Raw genomic sequence first — 27,096 nt, forward strand, 5'->3', positions numbered from 1 at the left:
AATGAGGATAATGAAAGTGTGGACATCAACAGGGAGTGGGAAAATGTCAGAAACTGCATCAAAATTTCAGCAAAAGAGAAACTAGGATACTACAGGAGAAAGCAAAATAAACCGTGGTTTGATGAAGAATGTTCAAAATTAATAGATCGAAGGAAGCAAACAAAATTTCAATGGTTGCAGAACCCAAACAAAACAAATGCGGATAATCTATGTAACGTGAGACGTGAGGCTAGTAGAACCTTTAGGACTAAGAAAAGGGAATACCTGAAGGGCAAAATTGCTGAACTTGAGACAAATAATAAGGAAAAAAACATCAGAGACCTGTACAGAGGCATTAATAACTTTAAGAAAGGATATCAACCCCAGACTAATTTGGTAAAGGATGATAGTGGCAATTTGCTTGCAGATCCAATAAAAATTGTGAATAGGTGGAAAAATTTCTTTAGCGAGCTCTTAAATGTTCATAATACTGGTGATATTAGACAGATTAAAATGCATACAGCTGAACTGTTGGTGCCAGAACCTAGCTTAGATGAAGTGGAACTAGCCATTGGGAAGTTGAAAAGTTATAAATCTCCAGGAATTGATCAGATTCCGGCCGAATTAATTAAAGCAGGTGGCAAAGGGTTGCATATGAGGATCCATAAGCTTATTCAGTTAATTTGGGATAAGGAAGAGATGCCACATCAATGGAAGGAATCCATAATTATTCCTATTTATAAGAAGGGGGACAAGACTGAGTGTGGTAATTACCGAGGAATATCGCTGCTATCAACCTCATACAAAATTCTATCCAACATTCTTTTGGCAAGATTAACCCCATATGCGAATGAAACTATTGGGGATCATCAGTGTGGGTTCAGACGAAACAGATCAACGATTGATCAGATCTTTTGCATTCGTCAGATACTAGAGAAAAAATGGGAGTTCGGTGGGACTGTACATCAGTTATTTATAGATTTCAAAAAAGCCTATGACTCTGTGAAGAGAGAAGTGCTATATAATATTCTTATTGAATTTGGTATACCAAAGAAGCTAGTGGGTCTAATAAAAATGTGCTTAAATGAAACCTGCAGCAAAATTCGAGTAGGTAAATATGTATCTGAGACATTCCTCATCAAGAACGGTCTAAAACAAGGAGATGCTTTGTCTCCCTTGCTCTTTAACTTTGCGCTAGAATACGCCATCAGGAAGGTCCAAGGTAGGCAGGAGGGTTTGCAATTGAACGGGACACATCAGCTATTGGCATATGCTGATGATGTTAATTTATTGGGGGACGATATAAATACAATAAAGAGGAACGCAGAAGTTTTACTAGAGGCTGGTAGACAAGTGGGGCTGGAAGTAAATTCAGAAAAAACTAAGTACATGTTAGTATCTCGTCATCAGAAGACAGGCGGGCAAAATTATCTTAGGGTAGCTAATAAATCCTTTGAAAGGGTTACAAAGTTCAAATATTTGGGAACAACAATAACAAATCAAAATGATACTTGTGAGGAAGTTAGGAGGAGACTAAATTCCGGAAATGCTTGCTACTTCTCAGTCCAAAATATTTTGTCTTCCCGTCTGATTTCTAAGAACCTGAAAATTAAAGTATACAAAACAATAATCTTGCCTGTTGTTTTGTATGGGTGCGAAACATGGTCTCTCACTCAGAGGGAGGAACACAGATTGCAGGTGTTTGAGAATCGGGTGTTGAGGAGGATATTTGGGCCTAAGAGGGAAGACGATGGGGCGTGGAGAAAACTGCACAATGACGAGCTTAAAAATCTGTACTGCTCCCCCAGTATTGTGAGGGTGATTAAGTCGAGAAGAGTGAGATGGGCGGGACATGTAGCGCGCATGGATGGGACAAGAGGTGTGCACCGGGTACTGGTTGGGAAACCTGAAGGGAAGAGACCGCTGGGGAGACCTAGACGTAGATGGGAGGATAATCTCAGGCGGGATCTATGGGAGATAGGAGTTGAAGGAAACTGGATTTTGTTGGCCCAGGACAGGGTCCGGTGGAGGGCTTTGGTTAATTCGGTGATGAACCTTCGGGTTCGGTAAGCCATCTAGTTAGTTAGTTAGTAGGTATGAAGAATGTTCAACAGAGATGTTAATCATTTTATCTCACGAGGGGTGTTGACACAGAAGCAATAAGAATGGACCGGTTTTCTCCCTCTTCGGTGTTCATACGTGGTCGATCTCAGAGCCCAGTTTTAGGGTCTCCCCATCACTTCTCCATCTATCTCCCTTTTATTTTGTTAGCAAGACTTTCCAGTGACGTCACATGGATAAACGTGTTATGATTGGTTAACCATTTTCGCTGTGGGTTTGGCTTACTACTCTCATTTTGTTAGATGGGTCGGTCTGCGCTTTTGTACTATAGATTCACGAGATGTATTTAGAACAATAGTGACGCATGTACCTCATTCTATCCGGCAATGCACATTTTACTTACCTGTTTAAGTACGCCTTCTCGTTTTTGTTGTATTGTCTGTTCAGTTTGTGCGTAAGACTGCGATCGGAGAACAAGCCAAACGCCATTAGAGAGCAGAATATTTGAAAATTAGTGCAGGAATCCTTTGAATTTCATCTGTCAGATACATGACATGTGTTGTCATTAAGTACAATTCACTGCCGTGTTTAGGGGTTATACGGTCTCCCCCTTTCCCGCGTCTACAATGAAATGTTGAATTCAGTATGAAACTTTAAAACCAAACAAAATTTTGGTTAGGAACGACAGCATAAGGAAAATATTGACCATCATCAGCTTTTCACAGTTGTAATTGATTTTCGTATAAATGCCTATGTCATAACTGTCGTAAAATATACGTTTTTAAATGATGAATAAATTTTGTTTTTCCGAAAAATACTCGCAAATATGGTTTCCTTTTTAACGTTGCTCTGGGTCAGACTCACAAGCTTTATCGTGATCTTCTTCAGTGTTTGTATTGTTAGATTTTCGGTCACTGAAATGTATAAGTGAACAAATTATGGATGAGTTAAACAGCCAGTACTTCTATTTAAAACGCAGAGGACATTTCTTGAGCCATGTAAATTAGTCTAGAAAATCTTTAGGGCAGTCAGCCGTGTTAGATGGTTACACGAGCTAAAGTGTTAAAAAGAAATCTTGAATTATTGCCATATAAAGACGTTTATTATATAATAGGTTCGTTGTTAAATAATTAATCGATAGTACAACCATGTACTGCCTTAGAACCACAAGGTCGTTTACTTGTTTAAAATCGGGCGCTTAATAGGTAATGTGACGTGTTATTTATGTCGCTCTTGCTGGGAAGGTCTCACGTGATTTAGAGACTTGGGGGAAGTTTCAAGCAGTCGTCGCGTGAGGGAACCATAGTCGCTTCTCTCGGTTCGTGCCCGTGGATCGTCGTCTGTGCATTCGGTGTGCATTGCTACCCGGTTCGCACCTTTTCGGTAGATCATCCTGTTTTGCGGCAACTTTTAAATATTCGAAATTGTATTTCTGTTGTTCATTTATTTACTGAGAATGTTAATGGAGATCAGTTGAAAGTAAAACGAGTAGTGATCAGCGAATTGAAGAAGACAGACGTTTGTAACGGTAATCGGATGATTTAAAGATTTTTTTTCGTGAGACGAAGTTTTTTTTTATTTTAATTTTGCTTTTAAATGATATGCTCGTGTCTGGACAGTGAAGACCACTTGATTTCATACTTTCAGAAATAAACTTTTTTTTCCCCGTTATCGCGCGGTGTTTTAATTGTTCAATAAAGTCTTATCTGATTACGGACGAGTTTTAAATATTGGGACAATCTGTCAAAACAGTGACCTATGTGTTTTGTGAATTATACTTTTCTAACAGAAGCTCTTGTGTTACATTTTAATTTTAAGTGGATACGTTGTATACTGAAGCAACTGATATTGAATCCATACGTTTTTTTTTTACAATGATTTCAACCTTGAGTGAAGTTTTTAAGTAACAAGTGACTCGGAGTTGTGGCGGGCATTGTTTGAGTGTCATATTACTTGTCAGTTGTATAAGTATATGTATGGCGTTTAATTCGACGAATTAACATTTTCAAAGTGGCCAATGAGACGAACAATTATTACTCTGCTGCTCCTCCGTCGGACACCGCTGGAAGCTTCTTGTCTGGGACCCTCGCTCCATCGCCAGGAGCAGCAATGCTGTACAACGTCCCTTGCTATCACAGCTATTCACCTCTGTCCTGTTATCAGGTGAGATGAAACCGGAAATGACTCGTATTTAATATTTTAATCTTTACTGATCATATATCCGATCTTGAAGATGGTTGTCTTCTGGGTTGTTGCGCCGTGTAGAAGTCCCAGAAGACGGCCATCTTCATACTAGAAATCTCACATTCGATTTTGTTAATGGAGCCGATGTGACCCCTGAAAAATATTCAGGATTGTCGAAACATTCTAAAGTTTATTGCTACTGATACGTTAATGTTATTTTAATATTATAAACTGAAAATGTTTAAGTAATTTTATAGATCTGCTTTATTTTTTCATAACAGCACAGAGAGTTGGTTTATTATTTTAATATTCTGTGTGAATCTGTCCGTGTCTTGTTACCTCGTGAGATGTCTGGATGAACTCCGAAAAGTGTTGGGGACGATCTCTATGAATTACTAGTGTGCGTCATGCTTCCTTCTGCATTCTTGGAACATCCCATTGAAAATTATCGTCCTCGAGCTATGATTCATACAGTTGACACACGGCTGTTATATAACACGGTTAATTCTGTGAATTAACACAACGCGTTTAGAGACCGCACTTTTATATGGACGTATTATCTTATGTTTGCGTAGGATTTCATTTCAGAGGAGGGGATCTTTGAAATCAGTTACTGAAAGCTATATTTTATTACACTTATTCGCAGATGTGGTATATTGACATAAATTTATATTTTACAAGTGAATTTTTATCGGAAAACAAATTTTCTCCTATCTCTGGAACTATTTCGGGACGGGTGGTACAGCATCTACATATTACTGTGAATATTTTAATCTGTGAGTCTGTAAAACTTTCGGGAATGAGCAGCATCAAATGCTGTAGGTTTCTAAACGTTTCGGTGAACATTGAAGTTGCCATCTTCAGGGCTATTATTGATGCTGTTATGGTGGATATGGAATGTATGAGGTAGCTTAAAAATTCACGTGTTCACAATGATTGTGTATGAAATTTCTTGAATTTAATTGATGTAGGGGTAATGTACAAAGATCCGTTTGACTGGGAAATGTACATGCTGCCAGGAGGCACGAGTGACCCATGTCAGTCATTTTTCGGAGGTTAATTTTGGGTGTTCTTTGGGATTCTTTGAGACGATTCGATTGGAATTATCAGTGTAGTTATTTAGATGTTCATACTCTGCTTTATTTTGGTTCAACATTTGCTTTCGTCGTTTTAATTACTATAATTATTCCACCATTATATGAAGCTATCTAATAAATTATTTGGCGTTGAGGCAAAGTTCAAATTTTTTGGAACTACTGTAGAAAATCAGAACTGCTTTCACGAGGAAATTTAGATGCGAGTGAATTCGGGGAGCGCTTGCTACCCTGTGCAGAATCTTTGCCTTCCCGTCCTGCTATCTAAGAACGTAAAGATTAGAATATACGAGAATGATTTCACTTGCTGTTTTGTATGGGTGTGAAACCTGGTTTCTGGCTTTGCTGGACAAACACAGATTGGTGGTGTGTGGGTGCTGAGGGGAATATTTGGATCTAAGAGGGTTGAAGTGACTTGGGGTGGAGAAATTTGCATAACGAGAAGCTTTCTTTGTATTTCATCAAAATTGTTGCGATGATCAAATGAAAGGATAAGATGGTTATGGTATTTATCACGCATGGTGCAGATGAGAATGCTTACAAAAAATTTTGTTAGGAAGCCCGAAAGAACGTAGTCACTCTCAAGACCAAGGTGGAGATTGTAGGATAATATTAAAGCGGATCTTAAATATATACGGTTTAAAGGCGTGGATTTGACCAATGTGGTTTGTGAACACGGTAATGGACTTCGCGGTTTCATAAAATACGCGGAATTTCGTAACTAGCTGAGCGGACTGTTGTCATCAGAGACGACTTCATTGTTTGCAGTAATTGTACTTGTTTCTTTCAGTGCGATATGTGGCTGTGATATTGACTGAAATACGCCGACCACGTTAGTCATATGTTTACGCGAAATCAACGTAGCATGTGATCGTAATGCCATTTAGGAATGATCAATTGCTGTTTTAATTAATGGGCTTGAGGCATAGCCTGATTTCACACAACAGACTACGACAGTATTGATGTGTTATTCCGGAAATATGTCGTTACTCCGAATAGCAATTCGTAATTAACGTTGCGTCTGTGAGCAGGAAATTGATATTGGCATCGAATTACGACAAATGGAAATCTCCCATTTGTTATCAAGGCGCCAAGTTCAAATATTTGGAAACTGCGATAGGAAATTAGAAGTACATTCACGGATAAATTGGGATGAGATTAATTCGGGGAACGTTTGCTATCATGCAATTCAGAATCTCTTGTCTGAAGCTTAGAGGTTGAAAAATATAAACCTGTGATTTTTATCTCCTGTTTTGTATGGATATGAAATTTGGTTTCTCGCAGTAAGTGAACAAGTTGATTAATTTCCACATACCAAATTTCCAACGCCTAACCACGATAGGTTTTTCCTTTGTCTCTGTCGAACTGGTTAAAGTCGATGTTGCTGTTTTACATTCTCCGGAAAACGTTGCCTGAAAATTTGCACATTTTCGAGTATCTGTTGTCATATATCATTTCAGGATCCTTTGGTAATGGGCTCTAATGTTGTCGCTACCTCACAAGTTCGAGGCGTCCGCCATGTCATTGCCAACTGTAGGTAGTTAAAATCTGCGAATTTTGAGGAGGCTTTTAATGGCATAAAGTTTACATAATTTTGCGAAAATCGGTTACGTGTTTTTAATATGTTAAAATGGGGATTCAAATGTTAAATTTCGTTAGTTATTCACTTTCCCCACTGTTAACCTGTGATTTTGGAAAATATTTTAATGCTAACTTGGTGAAATTTCATATTATCACGGCGACGAGTATGAAGTTGTCTTCTGGGTTGTTGCGCCGTGTAGTCTGGTAGATGTTTATCAACGTTTCAGACGTCATACTGCCTCCATCATCAGGGCGATGAGTATGAAGATTTCTGTCTTCTGGGTTGTTGCGCTGTGTAGTCTGGTCGATGTTTACCAACGTTTCGGAGGTCATACTGCCTCCGTCGTCAGGGCGATGAGTATGAAGATTTCTGTCTTCTGGGTTCTTGCGCTGTGTAGTCTGGTAGAAGTTTACCGACGTTTCAGAGGTCATACTGCCTCCGTCATCAGAGTATGAAGATTTCTGTCTTCTGGGTTGTTGCGCCGTGTAGTCTGGTAGATGTTTATCAACGTTTCAGAGGTCATACTGCCTCCATCATCAGAGTATGAATATTTCTGTCTTCTGGGTTGTTGCGCTATGTAGTCTGGTCGATGTTTACCAACGTTTCGGAGGTCATACTGCCTCCGTCGTCAGGGCGATGAGTATGAAGATTTCTGTCTTCTGGGTTGTTGCGCTGTGTAGTCTGGTAGAAGTTTACCGACGTTTCAGAGGTGCTTGCTGTAGATGTTTCTGTATTGACGTTGCACGCCGTAGCTATTTATTTCGTCAACTAGACTACATTTGTAATAGAGTTTTGTATGCAACATCCCAGTATTAAATGAAACAAAACACATTTACTGGAGACTTGGATACGGTACATGCGAAGGACTGACACAGCGAAGATAACGGCTTGGTTTTACGCTTAGCGAAGGTGTCTACTTGACATTAGTCTATCTTACACAGTTCTTATTAGATACAGTGAACATTAGATGGATGCCATTGTAGAAGTTGCTGATGGAGAATATGTTGGACTTGCAAAATCACTGATATAGGAGCTTAACAGTGAGCGCATTAATGTCATTTGGCAACTGTGCTGGTGGCACGGCAAGGCCTTTCCGCTGTGCGCTATTACTGCCTCGGTTGCCGCATTTCTTGTCCTACCGGCACAGCCGCCAAATATCCTCTACTTCTTAACCAGTAAACCTGCTTTGATGGAAATTGAATAGAAAAGAAATTCGCTTGGCAACGTTACCTAAACCGCTCACATCAGGATATCTTAATGTGATTTGGAATTGGGCGGGTACCGTATCTTATTATTATGCGCCCACTTTATGATAAATATGTTTCTTTCTCTTTAGAACTGTTTAAAGTTTGCCTACTCCTTCGGAAGTAATATCCCGTTGTCTTTGGCATAATTAATTCAGAAACGCAGGCTAGTTGTGCGTGATACTCTGCTCATTAAGCCATGCTAGTGCTTGTAATTGTGTGTGGACGGTGGGAGCATATTGTCTGACTAATGGAACAGCAGTCGAAGCTTTTGTAAACACTGATATCAAAGAGATAGGGGGTGGACTGGGGGGGCACTGTCTCTGTACTTGACAAAATGTGACTTGTCTCCGTACATGAACCTGGACAGATGGCTGAATGAGTTCTTTCTGTTTGAGTAACACTCATGCCACAGTGCCTGATAGCATCAAACCAAGAATGTCGATCAGAGATGTGTTGTACTTGAATCTTAGTATGACGTCTATTGTGTTTTGTTTGAGCATAATTTGTTTTAGTGTAACGTTCGGACTGTGATGCTCTCGTATGTCGCCACCACTTCGTTGTAGTGTTGAAGCTGATTCTATAAATTTTTGTGATATGTACGCAAAGCAGAGGGTTTTGGGTCTTGGATCTTGGATCTTGGATCTTGGTTCTTTCTACTTGATAAGAAGGACCAAAGCTGAACGTAATTTGTATTGACTTGCATCACTTAGGCTTTTGGGCGAAAGTCGAAGTTATACGTTGAAATCCAGCCACGAAAACCCGCGGACAATTGTATTGACTTTGAATGCCTCATTCAGATCTTCAAAGTTAATGGCCTGACGATGCTAATTATGAAGTAGTCTACGTTATATGTTGCATGTTCCACATACAGCACGCCAGGGAGACGTGTGGAGTGGGAGTAGTCAGCTTCACGCTCCTTTCTCTTTATCACCGGGGAAAGAGCACAGGTTCGCATTCGATAGAAATTTGGTAGTCCCCAGAGCTGGTCTGGATGCGATGACAAAGAGAGATGTCCTTTTCCCTGCCGAGAATCGAACGCAGGTCGTCCGTCCCGTAGCCTATTTACAATACTCGCACTGCTATTGCTGCTCAGTCACCACCGATTCTAAAAAAATGTGTTCTTTGATTATTTGTTAACTGTTGCTTTATGTAAGGCCTTATTTATATTCGAAGAACGTCTTTGGAAACTCGTTTCAAGACGCAGGATTTAATCCTTGCGGCCTACACAAGTTTATTCCGAGCATTTGTCTCCGTCGTGCAGGCCGCAGAATGTTGCTTTGAGTCTCCTGACATAGAACTCGGATATGCGGGAGTGAAGGACCTTTGTGACTCCTGAATGTCTCAGACTGCGATTGTGTCATCGAGCGAATTCTTACTAATCTCCGCTCTGTTTAGTCTGTCGTCAGTAGCAGACTGCGATATCGGGGGACACTTGTTGGGCTAATCTTATCTTCTGCCCCTCCCCCTCCACTTCCAGCAATGTTTATGTTGAATCTGCACATAAACTTCAGAGTTTAATGCTTGTCCTCAGGCACTACAGTCCGGTAAAAAGTGTTTAAAGCGAAATGTCAAAGGATCTGAACATTTTCCTCTTTAACCAGTGTGTGTGTGTGTCGTGTATCTGGTAGAAGATTACCGACGTTAACTTCTACCAGAACACATGGCGCAACAGCCCAGAAGACTACCATTTTCAGACTCACCGTCCTGAAAACGTGAAATCCCACAATTTCAAGTCCTCCTGAGGTAGATTTATTGGCGTAAAAATAAATACTGTATTAAAATACTGTATCATTTCGATATGAAACATGGGCTGAATACAATCAACATGAAATAGAGTTTAAAGCAGCTGTCATACGTAAGTTGCAATTTTTTCGGCGTACAGGCATATCACTTTACATGACACCGGCGAAATGTTTGACATGGGGTGTGTTTTGTCGACGGTGGAGCGTCTTCGTTCCCGCTTGTGACGGGATGGCTCCTTGGACACATTCCAGGAAAGGCAGTGATGAATAATTGTGTGTGAACGGAAAACAAATGTCCCAGACAATTTCCCATTTGGCCTGTGTTAATGATCTTCCTTCATTTGCTGCCCTAAACGGATTGGGTTTCTTGTAGGTAATTTTATAGAGATTGCCACGCTGTATTCTTTGGACCAGAAGAAGTTTCCGATAATCGCAGGTTTTCATTTCATCCAGGTTTTATTTTAGACCCGCGCAGAGTCTGTTTTGTCTGATATAAGCAGAAACTTTTCACTTTTTGTTGTTTATGTTTCTTAATTTACTTAACAACTTCCTGTCTTCTGTACAAGTCATGCACATTGTATTTATGATTAATACAATGCCCACTCGTCTGTCTTACTGAGGACAATTTTCTCGTGGCTGATATTTTATAATTTAGATTGATATTCCCTGCCATATCGTCTTCGTATGTGGATTGACAGGAGACTTGTGATTTTCTCATCAATCCAATGTAATGTGAAATTGTGGGAACGTCGTTTGTTTATGTCACGAAAAACGCAAGTTCAAGGATTTAAAAATAAAAGACAGATAATTACTTTTTAGTACCGCTCTACAAGTAATCGACATAATGCTATTTAAATAAAATTAAAGCGTCATGAGGAAATCTTTTTAAAATTTCCAATGTTATGCTTAGGTACTTCATTGTTTAAAATTCCCGTGTCTTTCTTCGGTCTGTGTAAGACGCGGTATATGAAATTTTAAATTTTAAACCGAATTTCCTGTCAAAATTTTTTAAACACTTGTGTTTTCCCATCCGAAGTTACCGAACGTCGCTACCGAGTGAGTAATACTCTGTATTGGTGATGTTCTGGGTTCAAAATTCGACCCATTGGCTTTCTTCAGTTTCTCCAGGCAAATTCCAGGATAGTGCCTTCCCTTGGGCTCGATCGTTTCCTTCCAGACCATTTCTAGTTCAATAATAATTAATCTCGTCATCCGACGTTACGTAGTCCGAACTACTGACATCGCCGTCAAATAAAACACAAATAAATAAACAAACCATGCGAACATTAACATGAGAAGACCACACGTTACTGAGCTCCTCGCCATGTTATAATTCTCCTTATTCTTTGCTTAAAGTTCAGCATTGTCTTGCGTGAGTCGAATCTAATGCATTCTGAATATACCAACTGAATACACTATAAAATACAGTGTGTCGAAGTGTGACGTTTCAGTGATACTTCTTTAAAATCGCTTTTAAATATGCCACGGCCGCTGCATTCAGCTTCATTCCCCACTTACCGTTATATAGTTCCATTAAATCAATGCAGTTGCCAGATCGTCATTAAACAAAGAACGAAACAGTAATACTGGTTAATTTGTACCGTAATTTGATTTGACCACTATGAGTCTTGGGGTTGTTGTGGTGGTAAAATGGTCTCGGGGAAGTAAATTTTCCGCTGTGTGTTCTGTCTGTGTGTGTGTAATCTGTTCTTTTCGCCGTTACACCCTCAAGAACATCGCGGCAGCTGCAGCCTCATCTACCGCAGAAGTTTGGACCAACCTTGCCGTCTAACTACCGACATAAACAATGATAATTTGTTACATAAACAACCATTCTTTTCAGTCACAGAAAGCGGTTCAGAATGTTGAGCCAAGTGTAATTTGAAACTTAAGAGGCGCTTTAAAATTTAATAGCATATCCAGGAACTATTCTTTCATGTTTAATGGGTGTCGTGTCTTTTGCATAACGTTACAAGTTTTTATTTTATGTATTCATTTCTCCTTGTTCCAAGAAAATCTACTAACAGAATAATTGCTCTAATGCTTTTCGTAGCGTGATCTATTTGTTGTTCTAAATACATTTTAGTAGTGAAACTGCCGTTTCAAATCTTGGCTTTAATGTTGGCTGTACCGATTCAAATAAATATGTGAAATCCCCGAGAAATTTGGAATCATGAGAAGAAATTTTAAAAAATAAAAAAGCCCGGATATAAATTTAAGAAAACAAGCAGTTGTTTTTGAGTTTTAAAGAAGTAAGAACTACCTTTAAAATAAAGAATGTATGTACTTTCGAAAAACTCGATTGTATGGACTAGCGAAGTTAAGCGTGAACAGCATTTCGGTCTCGCAAACTTGCAAACGTGAAAACCCATATAATTCTCAATATTTCCAATTTACCACTTCGTTTATTCCCTCCAAATTTTAATTTGGTAAAGCAGAATGGGAACATTTTGCTTTGCCAAATTAAAATATAAGTTTCTTTTCATTTTCAATATGTTTCTGATGATCAGTACATTTTAATTTTGGGACAGATCCATCAACCTACCATCCCCACAGCCTATTTTGCCATCATCCATCACATTGTTATCCTCCGTTATCTTTTGTGGTCTTTTAAGTGACCGTTTTTCAAGATGTTTGCATGTTTTTCCTCAAAACAGTCTACGTCTTTAGCGCATCATGAACTTGATTTCCCAACCTAAAAAATAAAAGAAAACTGCAACTCACGATATTTCGAAGTATAATTCTGGTATTTACCAGAGAAACTGAGTAAAACCACGAAAACATTCGACAGTATGGGCGGTTTCAGACCGAGATTTGAACCCGGGGTTCCCTGAATACGATGCAGTCCAATGAAGGAGCAACATTTATGCGAACACTGGAGAATCTTCGAGTTCGTAATGAAATAACGTTTTTGTCATCGGTAATTACTTCTTCTATTTTTCGCGTAAACCGGAATGGAATCCCAGATACTTCCTGGTGGAATGTGAACTCCAGAAACTGACACGCCACCGAGATGCACTCGAATAGATTTGCTAGGAACTAGGTGAGTGGAATATCAGTTCGATTACATACACTTGTCGTGGATGCATATAAACGTGAAGAGCGCGCATTGGTTGTTGGACAGCGCCATCAATCTCTTCGTCGGTCATCACGGCGCGGCGATGGGAAGCCATTTGAGTGGTTGAGGCGCCCGTTAAATCCGTCACGAGCAGTCGAGAGTGACGTCCGTCACTCCAGAGACCCTTCCCACTGCATTCAGCAGTGGAACAAGGCATCTCGCAAAAGTTTGGACTCAGGGACGTGATGAATTACTAACTTAATGATTTTGCATCGACTGCAGTAAATGTCATATTGAAAATCGCTCTTGAAATGTTCGCAAAGGAATGGAAAAACACTGTCATTGAGTATTTATTTAAGAAAGAAAGATTTGTGTATGTACCAACATTTACGCCAGGCATTCGACCGAATGGAAACATTCTATTTTTAGACATTCTCCTTATTGTATAAGTGGAGGTAGGCGTGTGTTAGATCCATTATGTCCGTGTGTCTTCTTGTCTTTACAGCTCCTGAAACAGTAGACGAATGGTCATAGAATTTGTTATGAACGTCATTTTGATAACTACGAGCAAACCCACTATTATGCTTTATAATTTTGTACTGTCAGTAATTAATACCAGTATTTAGACCGTGTGAACTTTGGAGGTGTCATTTAATGTAGGGTTCTAGAGTTTTGTGTGGCAAATGTCTTCGGTAAGTATTACCTGATTAAATTATTTTGGTAGAGTGTTACACAGTAACATGGCTGTGAAATTCGGTCATCTCACGGAGGATAGTATGAAGATGGCTGTCTTCTGGGTCGTATCGCCTTGTAGTGGGGTAGAAGTTATCGACGTTTCAGAGGCGCTTGCTGTGTCCATCGTAGGGCGGTGTATAAACGTCTAGCAGACTACGTGGTGTAGCAACTCAAAAGATTGGAATCATCGGCTGTGCCAAGAGAATCATGTGTTCAGAAGAAATAGAAAAGTGTGTTCTGCTTGATGTGTAGCTCACGTATCGAGTATTTTAATGTGCATTGCCTCTCATAATTAGTCCCTGTGACTGGAGTCAATACGCAGTTTTGTTGCATATTTCAGCAGTGATGCGATTATCGTGACGTCTGTTTGAGGGCATTTTCTGGTTCGGTAGGCTGAACGAACAAGTGTTGGGACCCAAGTGTCATCGGTGTGGATGCAGACATTGTTCTCCTTATCTTTATAAATCCTACCGAGGAATTCTTTAGGGATTTTCTCGCTTTTTGATTGAGTTTAAAATGTACCTTTTCTAAGTTTTTCTATTCTTTTTCTTCCCCTGTGTAGCTTTTTAAAACTCTTCGGTACAGTGAAGTTTTTTTGTACTATTTCCTGAAGGTATTATCGAAGTCTTCAACATTTCGACTTCATTATCCGACCTTCTTCCCCTTACTCTATTGTGCAACTTTTCTTTACTATTTCTCTCTTTGTCCGTGTTCACTTTTATCTCTGTTCCAAATGACGTAATGTGTCGATAGGAATGTACGATACGATGCTGACCTGCTCGTCTCCTGTCGCAGCCCTTAAGACAGATGCTGCTGTCTTCATTACGAGCACAATGACCCGCAGTTATCAGTAGGCCTGTGTGTCAACTGCCCATTGCTTATTCGAGTATCTTATCGCAATAAAGCAGCAGCTTAGTTGCAGCCTCCCACTGAACCTTTAAGATCAATACAAATTGACCAGCTGAACGACTGTTAGCTTCTCATAAGACTGTACTCCAAGTAATTATGGGCTTCCAGAAATGGTGGGATTAAGCAGTCGTGATCTATTTCAAAGTGATATCTTGGCATTTGAATGGAGTGCCTGAGTAACATAACAGGATCCTGATAGTAGGCTTTCCTCCGTCGGAATTCGAACATTGCATCTCTTTTGAGTCATTGCTGTCGCGTGTATGTGAAGGGGGCTCGGAGTGGCTTCCTATTATATTAATTGAACCTCGTGGATGTGAGGATAATATTAAAATTGGGTTAGGGAAAATGGGGATGAAGAATGGGTTGAGTTTATCTGGGTCAGAAAGTCATCGGTGACACGATACTGTGATCATTAATGAACCTTCGCTTAGTTCGTTTGTTGAAAAATATCTGCTGTTGACTGTTTTTGTCGACAATAAATTTGATTTCTAAAATTTCTGTAAGACAGTGATGTAAGAAAAGTCACAACGACTTTATTTGGAAGCTTTCTGAAGGCTTCTTGCAGACTGGTTCGCCAAGATGGCAGCTAGTTTCAGTAAGTGGCAGTGTGTTGTTGGATCATTCAGAGTTGCTGACGACTCTTTCATGCGGGGTACAACAGCCAGATGAAAATCGGGATAGTAGTTAGAGATTGTGATCTTCCTCGACGGGCTACCTAGCTTATGTTCGCTGTTGAAAGGAGAAGAATTGTACAGAATCTTCTTCCTTTAATCCTGTCCTCCCGTTGTTACTCAAAACAGTGACAAAGAGACCCAGATTTTATGATTTGTGTAGCCTAGTCGTAGAAATTGTCCACGATTTCGTTTTCCTATTGCCAAATCTTCACGATGTCGTTGGTTCGATTAATTCTGCAGGAAACGACTACAACAGCGAAACGTTTCTGCCTGAATTTTGCAGGAAAACAACCGGGGAATCCCCCCCTCCCCCACAAACATAAGGAAACAAGTGGAAGGTGAAGACGCCAATTCCAGTATCGCGTTTTAAGGTTCCCAGGGTTTTAGGCATCTCATTAGAATGTTTCATATGGCGTTAATGTTTGACACGTTTTCTATGTGTTCTGTAATGACACAGGCTTTGGGATGGTTTCATCATTCAGTCTTACCGCGTGTCTTGTATCCTTGAAATTCAGTGGTAAGTATGTATACCACCTGCTTTAACACTAATTTTGCATTTTGCCGACAGGATTAATGTTGTCCTGTTACTTTAAGAATAAACTGCGATTATTTCTCTAAACAGAATTAAGCGATTGATATTTGTAACGAAAACTCGTGATGTTTTCTTCAAGGTAGGAACTGAAATTTTAAAAAAAAATATTTAAATTACTTTTGTCGTTTGAAGTGTAGGGAAATCCTTGTCAAACTGGGCTGTGTTCCCAACTTGTTTCCTTAGTGTTTAAGGTTTCGTTGAAGAGAAAATGTTCAGTCAGGAAAGGATTCCTCATCTTTTACCCATTTTATAGCCTACTCAAAATTATTCGTTCTGCATATCCCTATTACGTCTTCCTCGGATTTATATTAAGCTGGGATGATTGTACTCATTGACCCTCAGCTTCCTACCATGGACGTAATTACGTTAATTAATGCATTCCATTGAATTATCACAATTATTCAAAACTATAATATCCTTTATATCTACGTTTTCCTCGAAGGCAATAATAATAATAATTTGTCATGGGTCCTGACAGTGTTTTTTGAACAAAGTCCGGATGAGAATATTTGGACCTAAATTACGTAATGAGTGTATTTTATAATTTATACTCTTCAAGCATTATTAGCAAACGATAAGGAATGCGATAACGTATGCAGATGACCCGAAATGCATGTACAATTTCTGTCAGAAATAGATAAAGAGACTACTTGTATGACCTGTTCGTAGATGGGAAGCTTACGTGGAGGATGAGAGTGTCAGTTGAATTCGTTTTGCTAAGGATATTGTCCAGTAGTGGAATCTTTCTAATGTGGTAATGAATCTTTGGATTTATTTAAAATATTGACAGTTTCATGTCCGGCAGAATGACTGTCGTAATATCAAGAAGTACTTTGCACTTTGGAGTTCGTAACAGATCCTGGACACGGGCTTGGTACCCACCCGGGACCTGGAATTTTCCCCCCTGATTCGTTATTGTGTGATCCCTTTAATGAGGAGTAGTGCAGTTTGGTTAACAGAATTTAGAGAACTCCTAGATTAGATTTCAAGGCTTGTCGTATCAGACTTTAAGAAAAAACGAAAATGTTTCCTGCTACCATCACGCGTTTGCGTTCGAGAAGAATGGAATTCGTTATAAAACTGCCCCGTTATTGGATTTGATTGACATATCACACGTAGACGCCAATGTCAAGTAACCAGGTGGAAATTTTTAACTACGTAAGAGATCAAAGAACGTCGTATATTTTATGTTCCGTTATATTACGAGTGTGTTTTTTTAAGTGACCAGGAGTTCAGAAGAGTTTTGTCCGCGTTTTCACACCGCAGAGTGTCCACAATAGCCACCGGTCTCCCAGAAACCAGCGTGCTGTCAATCACTCCGAAATTTTGGGTCATTTCATATAGCAATTCGAAAAGCGGATAATGGTTTTTTGTGTGTGTGTGTGTGGGGGGGGGGGGAAATTGAGGTGTTTCTTGCGCGATGTTAGTTGTTGTATTTCTGCGTTATTTTGGATTTGTAACCTTTGAACCATGAATGTCTGCAAAACGTCTGGTCAGCAAAATATTCCCACTAAAATCTCTGTTGAAGCAAGTTCGGTGAGAAAATGTGTTGGATTGGGGGGACGGGTGGGGGGAATACTGTTCTCTGAATACGAAATTTTGACTGTTAATAAAAAAATTGAAGACTTTTCGGTACGAAGTTGAATATTTTAATAACATATAACCAATTTTCATACGTAACTGCGTGTGAATTTTCGCTCCACGTAACACAGATCATCACATTTCCACTTTTCGGCATGGAATGAATGTTGTTGCACATATTCGTAGCTCACGGCCGTATTTAAATGACGTATGTTTACAGTTTCATCCCCTTTCTCTGAAATACCTGCAGATTATGTTTTTGCTAAAAACAATGCGGACATTAAAGAGATTTTTTGAAAACATAGTTCGTTTGTGGTTATGTATTGTAATGACGTCTTTGTGAAAAAATTGTAACTACTGATTTGGTTTAAAATTGAAGTAAAAGGAAAAAGAACATTAAAAATTATATATTTGGCATACTTTGGTGCGACAAAAATTTGTAATTTTTTTAGAAACAATTAACGTGCCTTAGAAACAACTGCATTCATGAATTGTATACAGTCTTATAGCGTTATGTACATATTAAATTGTTTTTTCCCCCACAAGATCGTTATTCTTATACTTGTCAACAAATATGAAGTTCTGATAATTTAAAGATTGTACTTTCGCACACGCTATCTGGTGCACCAGGAACACACGTGTATTCGTCGTGGCAATGCTTCCATTGGCAATAAGAATTTCTTCACGTCTGGCACAGCTTCCAAGAAATTCACCTGTGCAGCATTTCTCACAGAAGCAGCACGTTTGTCCGAAACTTTGGTATTTAAGACCTGCCTGTGTTTCCACATGGCATTACAACCTCGAGCAGAACCTGAAGCAAATCTTACGAGTCCAGGGCTGCCAAATCAGTGACCTGTATCGATTTTACACCACAACATGGGAACCACATTTCTCGTGCTTGTCTATTTACCTTCGCTTTTATCTCGAGATGCTCTTTGTAGAATGTAGAAGGAGCCCACTTTTCTCGCTGGGTTTGTTTGGTCAGCACCTTCCTGCGGTTTGCTCAGTTATGCTGGTCATGTCAAGTGTTGTTCACTTTTCCTTCCAAAACGCCGCTATTTCTGTAAGGGTCTTTGTTCGAACCCAGACTATAAGTGTTGTGAGCGAGGAAGACCCCCAGCAAGGACAGCTTGTGTCCATTCTCGCTTAAAACTCTCTCTCAAGCACTCTTCAACAGGCACGTGTTTTCGAGGATGAAACTTTGATATGAGTATTATCCCCACTTGCCAAAGAGCATTAAATTATCACACAAAAGGAGGTGCTATTTATTCGTTTAATTCATCTCCGGAACTACCTAACGGATTTCGATGAAATTTGGATTCGGTTTTCTGCACTAGTAGTCATCTGACGAATTCAGTTATTAAAATCTGTTCTATACATATAACAGTTTACACAAAGATTTAATGGAACCAGCTTCATGGAGCAGAGTCCTTTTTGAGAAGTTTATAGTTACTCGTCTACTAAAAATGTAGCATCTTTAATGGAATACTAAGTTCATCACAGTGTTCAAAAGAGCCCTCCAAGTCCGATGACCTGTGTGACATCTCCTGGCGTGTTTTTCTACCCGTCAACCCACGCGCTGTTTTAGCACCTCCTGTCGGTTGTCCATGACCTATTATTCAACACATTCGCAGTTATCGTCTATACCTGGTGGCATTTTCTATGCGCAAGTTCATATGTTTTATTAAAAATGGTTCCTACAAACATTCCAAGATGTAGAACATAGACTTCGCCAAGATGTCTATTTATTTTGAACGTTTTTCGATATGATTATTTAACGAAATGGTGGCTCAAGCAAGGACCTCAGAAACGTCGGTAAACTTCTACCAGATTACACGCGCAGCAACCCAGAAGACAGCCATCCTTGTATATTACTCGCTGTTCCACAGGCACTTTGTATACAAAAATATCTTCTCTTAAATTACGAAAGGCGTCTCCAAACGCGTAATGAAATAAGAACCATTCAAAGGCACTTCATTTTAATATTTTTATGTTTGAATTTTTAACATTTTTCAACACTTGTTTAATTTCGTTTCAAAATAGCAAGAGCTCCAGTCTACTCAGTCTTCATTATTTAGGATACTTATAGAAGGACCCCCCCCCCCCCCGAAAACTTAAATCAAAAACCAAAACGTGTTTTTCCCAGACAGATGCATTTATGTTATAAAGACGAAGTAACCAGCGTTTATGGCAAAAGCATAGGTAATTGTAATAAAATGAAGGTTTTGTTACTTCAGTCATCAAACACTCCACGAAGTGGAATTTTAAGACACACTATCGCTAGTCCCGTGGTTAATAGGGCACTTCAATGCGAAATTCTTTGCTTTGAAGTCATAACTTGTGTACCGATAAATAGCGTCACTATTTGTTGCGTTGGCTGTACCTCTTACCATGTGTATATAGACTTATGCTTGACAGTTGAACAGTACGTCTATTATTGTAGTCTGGACAGGTCCTGGGGTGAGATACCTTTTATGCGCTTTGGGTATGGGGACAGCTTGAAAAGAGCAGTTTTGAGCCCCGGCAGAATGAATTTAGGGCGGGCTCCTGCCGAGTATTTGTAGGAGTGAGGTCGGTCGGTCGGTCGTTCGGAACCGGGCCATTCTACTGCACTCTCTTTATCGCCAGCCGAATGGACGTCGTGGAAAATCGCATTTTATATGCCAATAATGCTTTGTGTTTGCTTCGCTGATTTCTCTGTGATGATCGTACTGCTGTTTGGACAAATATAGTCTATCCACCTACGTAAAGACAGGTTATAATATTATATCTTATCTGATAAGAGCTTCTAGGATCTATTTCTGCATAGGGAGGGGGTAATATAGAGTGAGTACATTTTAGAACATAAATCAGATACGTACTTGACATGGATGTTCGTCCTTTCACCACAAAACTTTTTTTTTCTAAACTAAATTTTGTAATGAACAAACGTAACTTATGTTACCCCCAGTTTTTAAAAAGGGGATTCGATCCGAATTCGCCCTGTAAACACCCGCACGATTTCAATTTATTGTGAGGCGATTAAATCATGACTGGTGACATATACAGGCACGTGAGTAATCATCAACTTATGTCTGGCTATTTTAACTATGAACCGCCTGATCCTGTTTGATGGTCGGTTGTTTCCCCCCTGCATGAGTTTCCATTCTCTTGGCGTAATCTGTATTTCAGTGAATCTTGTTGCTTTTGTATTAAATAGTAAATACAGAGGACACTATAAAAGTACTAGATTATACTTTCGTTTTACTTTTCTCAGTTGTGACTGTACAAAAATCAGTTTATGATATTTTATGTCTGCGACTTTGGTTTTCGTTTGATGTCCTGCGAATTATTTTTGAGACTTGAAATCATTCCGCGGACAGAATAGTTTTGAAAATGCTGCTCCAGTGTTTTGCTGATCTCATACAAGTAATATATTGGACGCAGAAAGTTTCCCTCGATGGCAGATCAGACCATCGTCAAGTATCTTCATAGTACAAGCCAGAATGACGCTGATCTGACTCCAACATGCACCAAGTCTGAGATAATGTGTGCCCTGAAACTCATGGTTGTCGGCGAATTCTGAATTTTGATTTCCTGTTTCATGGTCGTGGTCCAGATGTGTTTGATGAGTATGTGTACATTTAACGATTTCAGATTGTCCCCACTCCTACAGAATTTCTAGAAACCTCGGTGTAGGATCATGTAATAGTCTTTTGACTAGTGACAAAGAAATACGACCGGCTTTACGGTGACAGGTAAATTAGCGGAGATAAAAATTGTATGTGTCAAACACAGACCTACTGTTTATCTGTTGGCGATTTAATTTTCTTGAGTTGGATGTAAATTTAAATATCCCTGAAGTTGTGCTCTTTACAAAAATTCTGCGTGATCTTATGAATCCAACGAAAGGAAGAACGCTGTACAGAATATTAAAGAGTATAAGTTTTGATGTTTGGATCCGGAAACATCACATGTCTACCACACCATTGTGATGTTGAGAACAGTTGCCATCGCAACCGGGGGGAGTCCACAAACTGAAACACGTGCCGTCCGTCCGGCCGGTTTTGTCTCTGTACACAATGTTACGTGCACGAAGAGTCGCTGTCAGCCACTGGACGGGTAATGAGATGGCCATTGTGTTTCTTGAAAGTGTAACGTGTTCAAAACGTGGCGGGCACAGACTACCCTCAATGGTTGTTATCCTCGAAAGTGATCGCAGACGTCAAATGACGCACAACAGACATTAACACACTTTGATATTGTATAAGATTTAAAGTTCTCACGGCGGTGAAGATGTCGATGGTTGGTCTTCTGGGTTGTGACGCCGCGTCGACTCGTAGGTAGTAACGGCTCGGAGGAACACCGCGACCTAATTTTCAGCCTCCATCATCAGGGCGAACGTAGCAAGGACCTCTGAAAGGTCCGTAAACTTCTACCAGACCACATGGTGTAACAACCCAGAAGAGGACCTTCGTAAAATACAGGTGTCCCAAAAAGTTGTATACTGCTTATGTATGTAATGGTTTTATATATATATATATATATACATAATAATATAGAAATAGAGAGAGGTTATAACCATTTCTCAGTGCCTACTTACTTCCCACCCACTCTGTATATACGTCTTTTTTAGATATTGTGTATTATGAACACGAAGAACTCTAGGAGGATGAGATGGGCGGGGTATGGAGGAGATAAAAAATGCGTTCAAAATTTTTGTTGGAAAGCCTGAAAGTGAGAGTCCATTTGGAAGACCTAGTCGCAAATGGGAGGACAGTATTGCAATGAGTATTATGGAAATGGTATGGAAGTTGTGGATTGGGTTAATCTGGCACAGCTCTTGCGAACACGGTAATTAACCTTCGGGTTCATTAAAAGGTTGGATATTCAGGTCCACTTTAGTGATTATCACCTTCTCAAGAATGACCCTTTCCATGGAGTAAGTGACTTAGGTAGTTTGTTATGCGGGAGCGAAATTCAAACTTGATTCCTGGCGAATAAAAATCAGTTGCGCTGAGTTCATTTGCTTGGTCACGTGGCTGAGTGCTAAATTCCTTGGCCGTGCTGTAGTTGAAGTGGTTATCCTATCCAGTCTGTACCTGGGATGTACCTAATACAGGCCCTGAGTGGCATTGTCCGCTAAAAACAACATTATTCTTTCATCTTGACGCAACGATTGCACCCGCTTTTCAGTCGACCGGATGTAAAACTCTACCTGATGGAGGTCAGGTGATCCTAAAAGCCTTACGTACTGTATTCTTTGTAGGAGGTTAATCACTTGCAAGATAAGTTCTGCCTTCAATTCAGGCCTAGATTAAATCTGTAAGGGACAAGACACAAATAGATGATGACTCTTCTGGGATGCTGCACCGTGTGGTCTGGTTGAAGTTTACGGACGTTTCAGAAGGTTTTTCTGCCTCCATGAGTAATCTCATCTCCCTGATGATGGACACAACACTTGGCATAGTGTGACATACGTGATCGGTCTGTTTGTGTTTCAAGATTTATTTTTATTGATTATATTTTTTAAGTCTAATGAATATAAAAATAGCTACCAATTTCCTATAACTGTGACATCACCCATACACAAAGTCGCTTGCCGATATGTTTACCAGTTTCGTACTAAGAAACATATTAAACCATTTGCATTACAATTGTATGATTTTAAGCTTTCACGGCGACAAAATTGAATAAAATCCTCGTGGACAGTCAGCTGGTTACAGGAAGAAACACGTTTAGGGAAACATCTTTGCCCCCGTAATCAGGGTTCGGATGTGACTGGATGCATCGGACCCTGTTGATGGGGACGGATTTATTGTGACGGCGTATGTCCGTCACAAGTATTAAGTTGAGTGTGTCTATGAAATAAATAATAATATTATTCGGTCTAACATTGCTCGAAGAAGCAGTGGGTAAATTTTCAGCAACAACATTAATTCTAATAAATGTTTTTTGTCTCTGTCGTTTGAACTAAACGAGTCGATGCGACAGTATGAAATTAGTTGTCAGTACTCGAATGTATACGCCACGGTCGTCTAGCGGTTAGAACGCTGGTCTTGTAATCCTGGGGTCTCGGGTTCGATTCCCGGCGGTGCCCGAATTTATAACTTGTGTTGGACAAGGCCGTGGTCTAGGCAACACGGAGTTTTCCTCCGTGGCATCCCAACAATTACTCCATTCACACACAGAAGAAGGCAATGGCAAACCACTTCTGGATCATCTGCCAAGAACGTATATGAACAGGTCCCAGTCCGAGAAAAGGATGGAAGGATCCTGTTCATATGGACCTGTCGTCAGACAGAACACTAAATAAAATAATAATAATAACTCGAATGTGCACTGATGTATGTATTTTCTTATTTCAGCAGGTGAGTGGTGTATTCAGATTCCCGAATGGACATTGGCATCTTTGATTTGTGCCGCGAAGTGGGAACATTTGTGGATTCTGTGTAAGGTAGGACAATAGTATTACATGGAAAGAGGGTAGGTCTCAAAAGGAATTTTTGCAGCTGTGTTTTCGTGGTATTTCTGTAGTGTTTGCAAAACCATAACATAACAAGCATGAAATGGACAATTTGCCTGTCCGTTTTGTACCAGTCGTTTATCTATTCCTCAGTCTTCATTCTGCCATCCGCATCTTCTCCTGACATAGTTTCTCGGAGGACCTCGTTTGGTAAAAGTATGAGCGACATAAGGTGATAACATTTGACATTTATGGAATTCTTACAACAGTGATTGTTCCTATAAACCGTGTCGTTTGAAAAACTTGTTATTTGTTGCATTGCTTTCCAGACTTTGGTTCGCGATACTGAATCTCTCTGTTAAATAGTATAACTGATTTGGGAAGTGCACTGGCGTTACTTACGTAATTGATATTAGAGATGCTACTTTTATTATCGTAATTTTTATGCAGAATGTAGCAAGCTTACCGTTGTGACAGATTTATGTGTGTTTTGAAGTTGTTACGGTGGCGAAGATGATGTTGAAAATGAGACAGCTTGTTTCTCCGAAACGTTGGCATCTTCCGACGAGTCTTTTTGGTTCCAAAACTCAGATCATCATCATAATACGTCTTTGTTTATTTTCATTTAATAGCATAAACTGATGTAGTGTTGTAGCTATGCAAATGAAGTTCTGTTTGAAGACAGGATGAAGTTTCAGCGGTGCAGTAATGAATCGGTTTGAACTGACACACCCAAGCTGACTTCATTGCAATGTAATTTCCGTGAAATATTTCGATTCTTATATAAAAACATTTAATAAACGCTGGAAGACATTGTTATGTGTGTATGGGACTTCGGTATTCTAGCGTGTGTTAAAAATTACAAAAGTCATAATTTTCGGAGATTTTCTCGCAATTTTTAGGTTGTGCAGAGAGAAAATTACGCAGGTTATGTACTCGTGTGCGCGGTTATTCGATTTACGTTCTGCTAATCTGCGTCCAAACCCAGATGGAAGAGAAGTGCACACCGCGAGCTTGATTCTTTGTCTTGTACTACCTCTGATGTTATGTCGTTGTTGCTTGGAGCTGACGTTGACATGAGGCAGACAGTAGTTCGCGAGACACTGACCCATTTTTCCGTATTGTTGTTCTTCCGAAAAAGAACACTGGTCCTTTTGAGAGCCAGGCTGGCGGAAAATGCACAGCGGGAAAGCCGCCAGCTTGCTGCTCTGTGGGCAGCAAGTCACAGGAGGGACACAAATGTCTGTTCTTCAGACCGGCCTCTTGCATACGTATCGGGTTCTGTAGGCCTGAGTTCGAATCCGGCTCAAGACATGGACTTAGTTGTTTCTTAACGTGTTTCAACACCGTGGCCCTTTGAGCAAATGTGTCTACTAAGCACACTCGTCACACCCAGCCAGAACATTTCGGCTGTCGAAGACCTCTTTTCCGAAGGTTCGTTGGTTGCAGCTATGTACGAGGCTGATCCGATCGTACGATCCATAAACTTGGGTTTCTTCTAGATTGTTGCGTCATATAGACAAGTGGTATTTAACCTTTTTTGTCCGCGTACCCCCAGATATAATTTCTCTTCAACTTTGTACCCCCAAAGTTGTTGGTGTATAATTCAAGTTATACATAGTATATAATCTACATCTAAAATAAATTAAATAAATTACATTACTGATTATTCAGTGTTTATCATAAAATAATATTTTTTTTTTAAATTTCACGTACCCCCTAAGATGTCTTCGCGTACCCCAGGTTAGATACCACAGATATAGACCATTGGCTGTGTACAAACATTTCGGAGAAACGTGCTGTCTCCATCTTCAGCCGAAAACCTGAAATCCTACACCAGTTTTTTTCTTTTACTCACAACTAGCTCCACCTTCAGTAACGTATGACCTCCATCTTTAGTCTGACGATGGAGACGGTACGTTTCTCCGAAACGTTGTTACCCACCCACAAGACCACACGGCGTTACAACCCAGAAGACCAATTCTTCCTCTGTTTCTCCCCAGTAAATGTGTAACTACAAGAAATTCACCACTCGCTTCGTAAACTCAGGTGTGTATTATAATGCAGGCTGGTTAGCGTTGCTATGACAACGAGGCTGCCACTTTGTGATCTCCCTGTAGTAAAATATTGTACAGGGGGCACGGACAGCGTCTGTGGTTTCAAAGCTCCAGTATTTTGTCAAAGGTTTGTTTAGGTTCCAAGCCTCCATCAAACGTTCTACCTGCTACCTACTTGTCAGAAAACATAGCGTGTTTCTTTTCATAATCATTCTTCTTTATGGGCGTTGAAAGATTGGTTGGTTAGTTACGAATGAACGGGGATGAGACCTGTGTTGCAAATATTATCAGAAGTAATTCAGAGCTTATTATATTGGTTTAATAGGATTTTTATTTTATAATACATAATTACATGATAATTTCCTTGAAAGATGTCAGTCTTTAAAAATTTATACAAAGTCGTTAACAGCAGAGAAACTGCAATTTCATTTCGAGCACAGAATCAGATAATGGAGATGAACATTTTTAAATCCGTTACATTCTTTCAAGAAATATTTTCCAAAGAAAAGTTTGAATAATTGAAATTAACCATTTCTTTATTATCAGTACTTAATGAAATCCTGTGTTAAATCAAGAAGTGAGTTTACTTCTTTCAGTATAAAAACTAATATTTTAGAATTGACCATCGGTTTTTTGAAATGAAGATACAGTGAGTTTCCTTGGAAATACGAATGAATCCTCTTCCGATCCCTTTCCCCTCCACCGCCACCAGGGTTATGCGTTGAAGCCGTTCCTAAGTTAGTGGGGTACTGTAGTATTTCCATAGTTTTATAAGGCCCCTCTACGTAGGAAACCGAATCTTTGAATTTAAAGTAATGCGCTTCGCCATTTGAAAAATTGAAAATAACTTTAAACAGACTATTAGCCTATCTTTCATGTTCGAATTCCTGTTAAGAGCATTGTGTTTTTAAAATTTTTAGTGGACTCGTTTAATTTACTTTATTTAATACGAGAAACGATTATAAAGTATCGTGCCTACTTTAATGTTTTTTCTGAGCACTCTGTTAGCAAACGGTCCATTTTTAATTTCAGATCTTGACTTTAATGAGAGTAAGTATATTTGAGACTCGTAACAAACTTTGAAGTGGTATCTATTGTAATTCTCGGTAATTCGAGAAACGATGCGATATGATAAACGTTGTCGGTGGTTTGAGAT

General features: G+C 39.6%; 1 protein-coding gene across 8 annotated transcripts in view; it reads left to right on the top strand.

The window, feature by feature from the left end:
- Window positions 1-27,096, top strand: part of eya (eya transcriptional coactivator and phosphatase 2) — a 140,091-nt gene that overhangs the window by 36,958 nt on the left and 76,037 nt on the right. For 2 of the 8 annotated variants that reach the window (XM_022062653.2, XM_022062655.2), the window contains exon 1: window positions 3,369-4,203. The exons of the other annotated variants lie outside the window; for them this stretch is intronic. In XM_022062653.2, coding sequence (XP_021918345.1) covers window positions 4,150-4,203 — 54 coding nt within the window. In that variant the 5' untranslated portion in view covers window positions 3,369-4,149. Of the gene's footprint in view, window positions 1-3,368; window positions 4,204-27,096 lie in introns of those variants that run through there. 8 annotated transcript variants of the gene reach the window in all.

Source organism: Zootermopsis nevadensis, unplaced genomic scaffold, assembly GCF_977971745.1.
Source record: "Zootermopsis nevadensis isolate Lab colony 2312 unplaced genomic scaffold, Znev_1.0 Znev_ptg000004l, whole genome shotgun sequence".
In the NCBI taxonomy this organism is placed as follows: Eukaryota; Metazoa; Arthropoda; class Insecta; order Blattodea; family Termopsidae; genus Zootermopsis; species Zootermopsis nevadensis.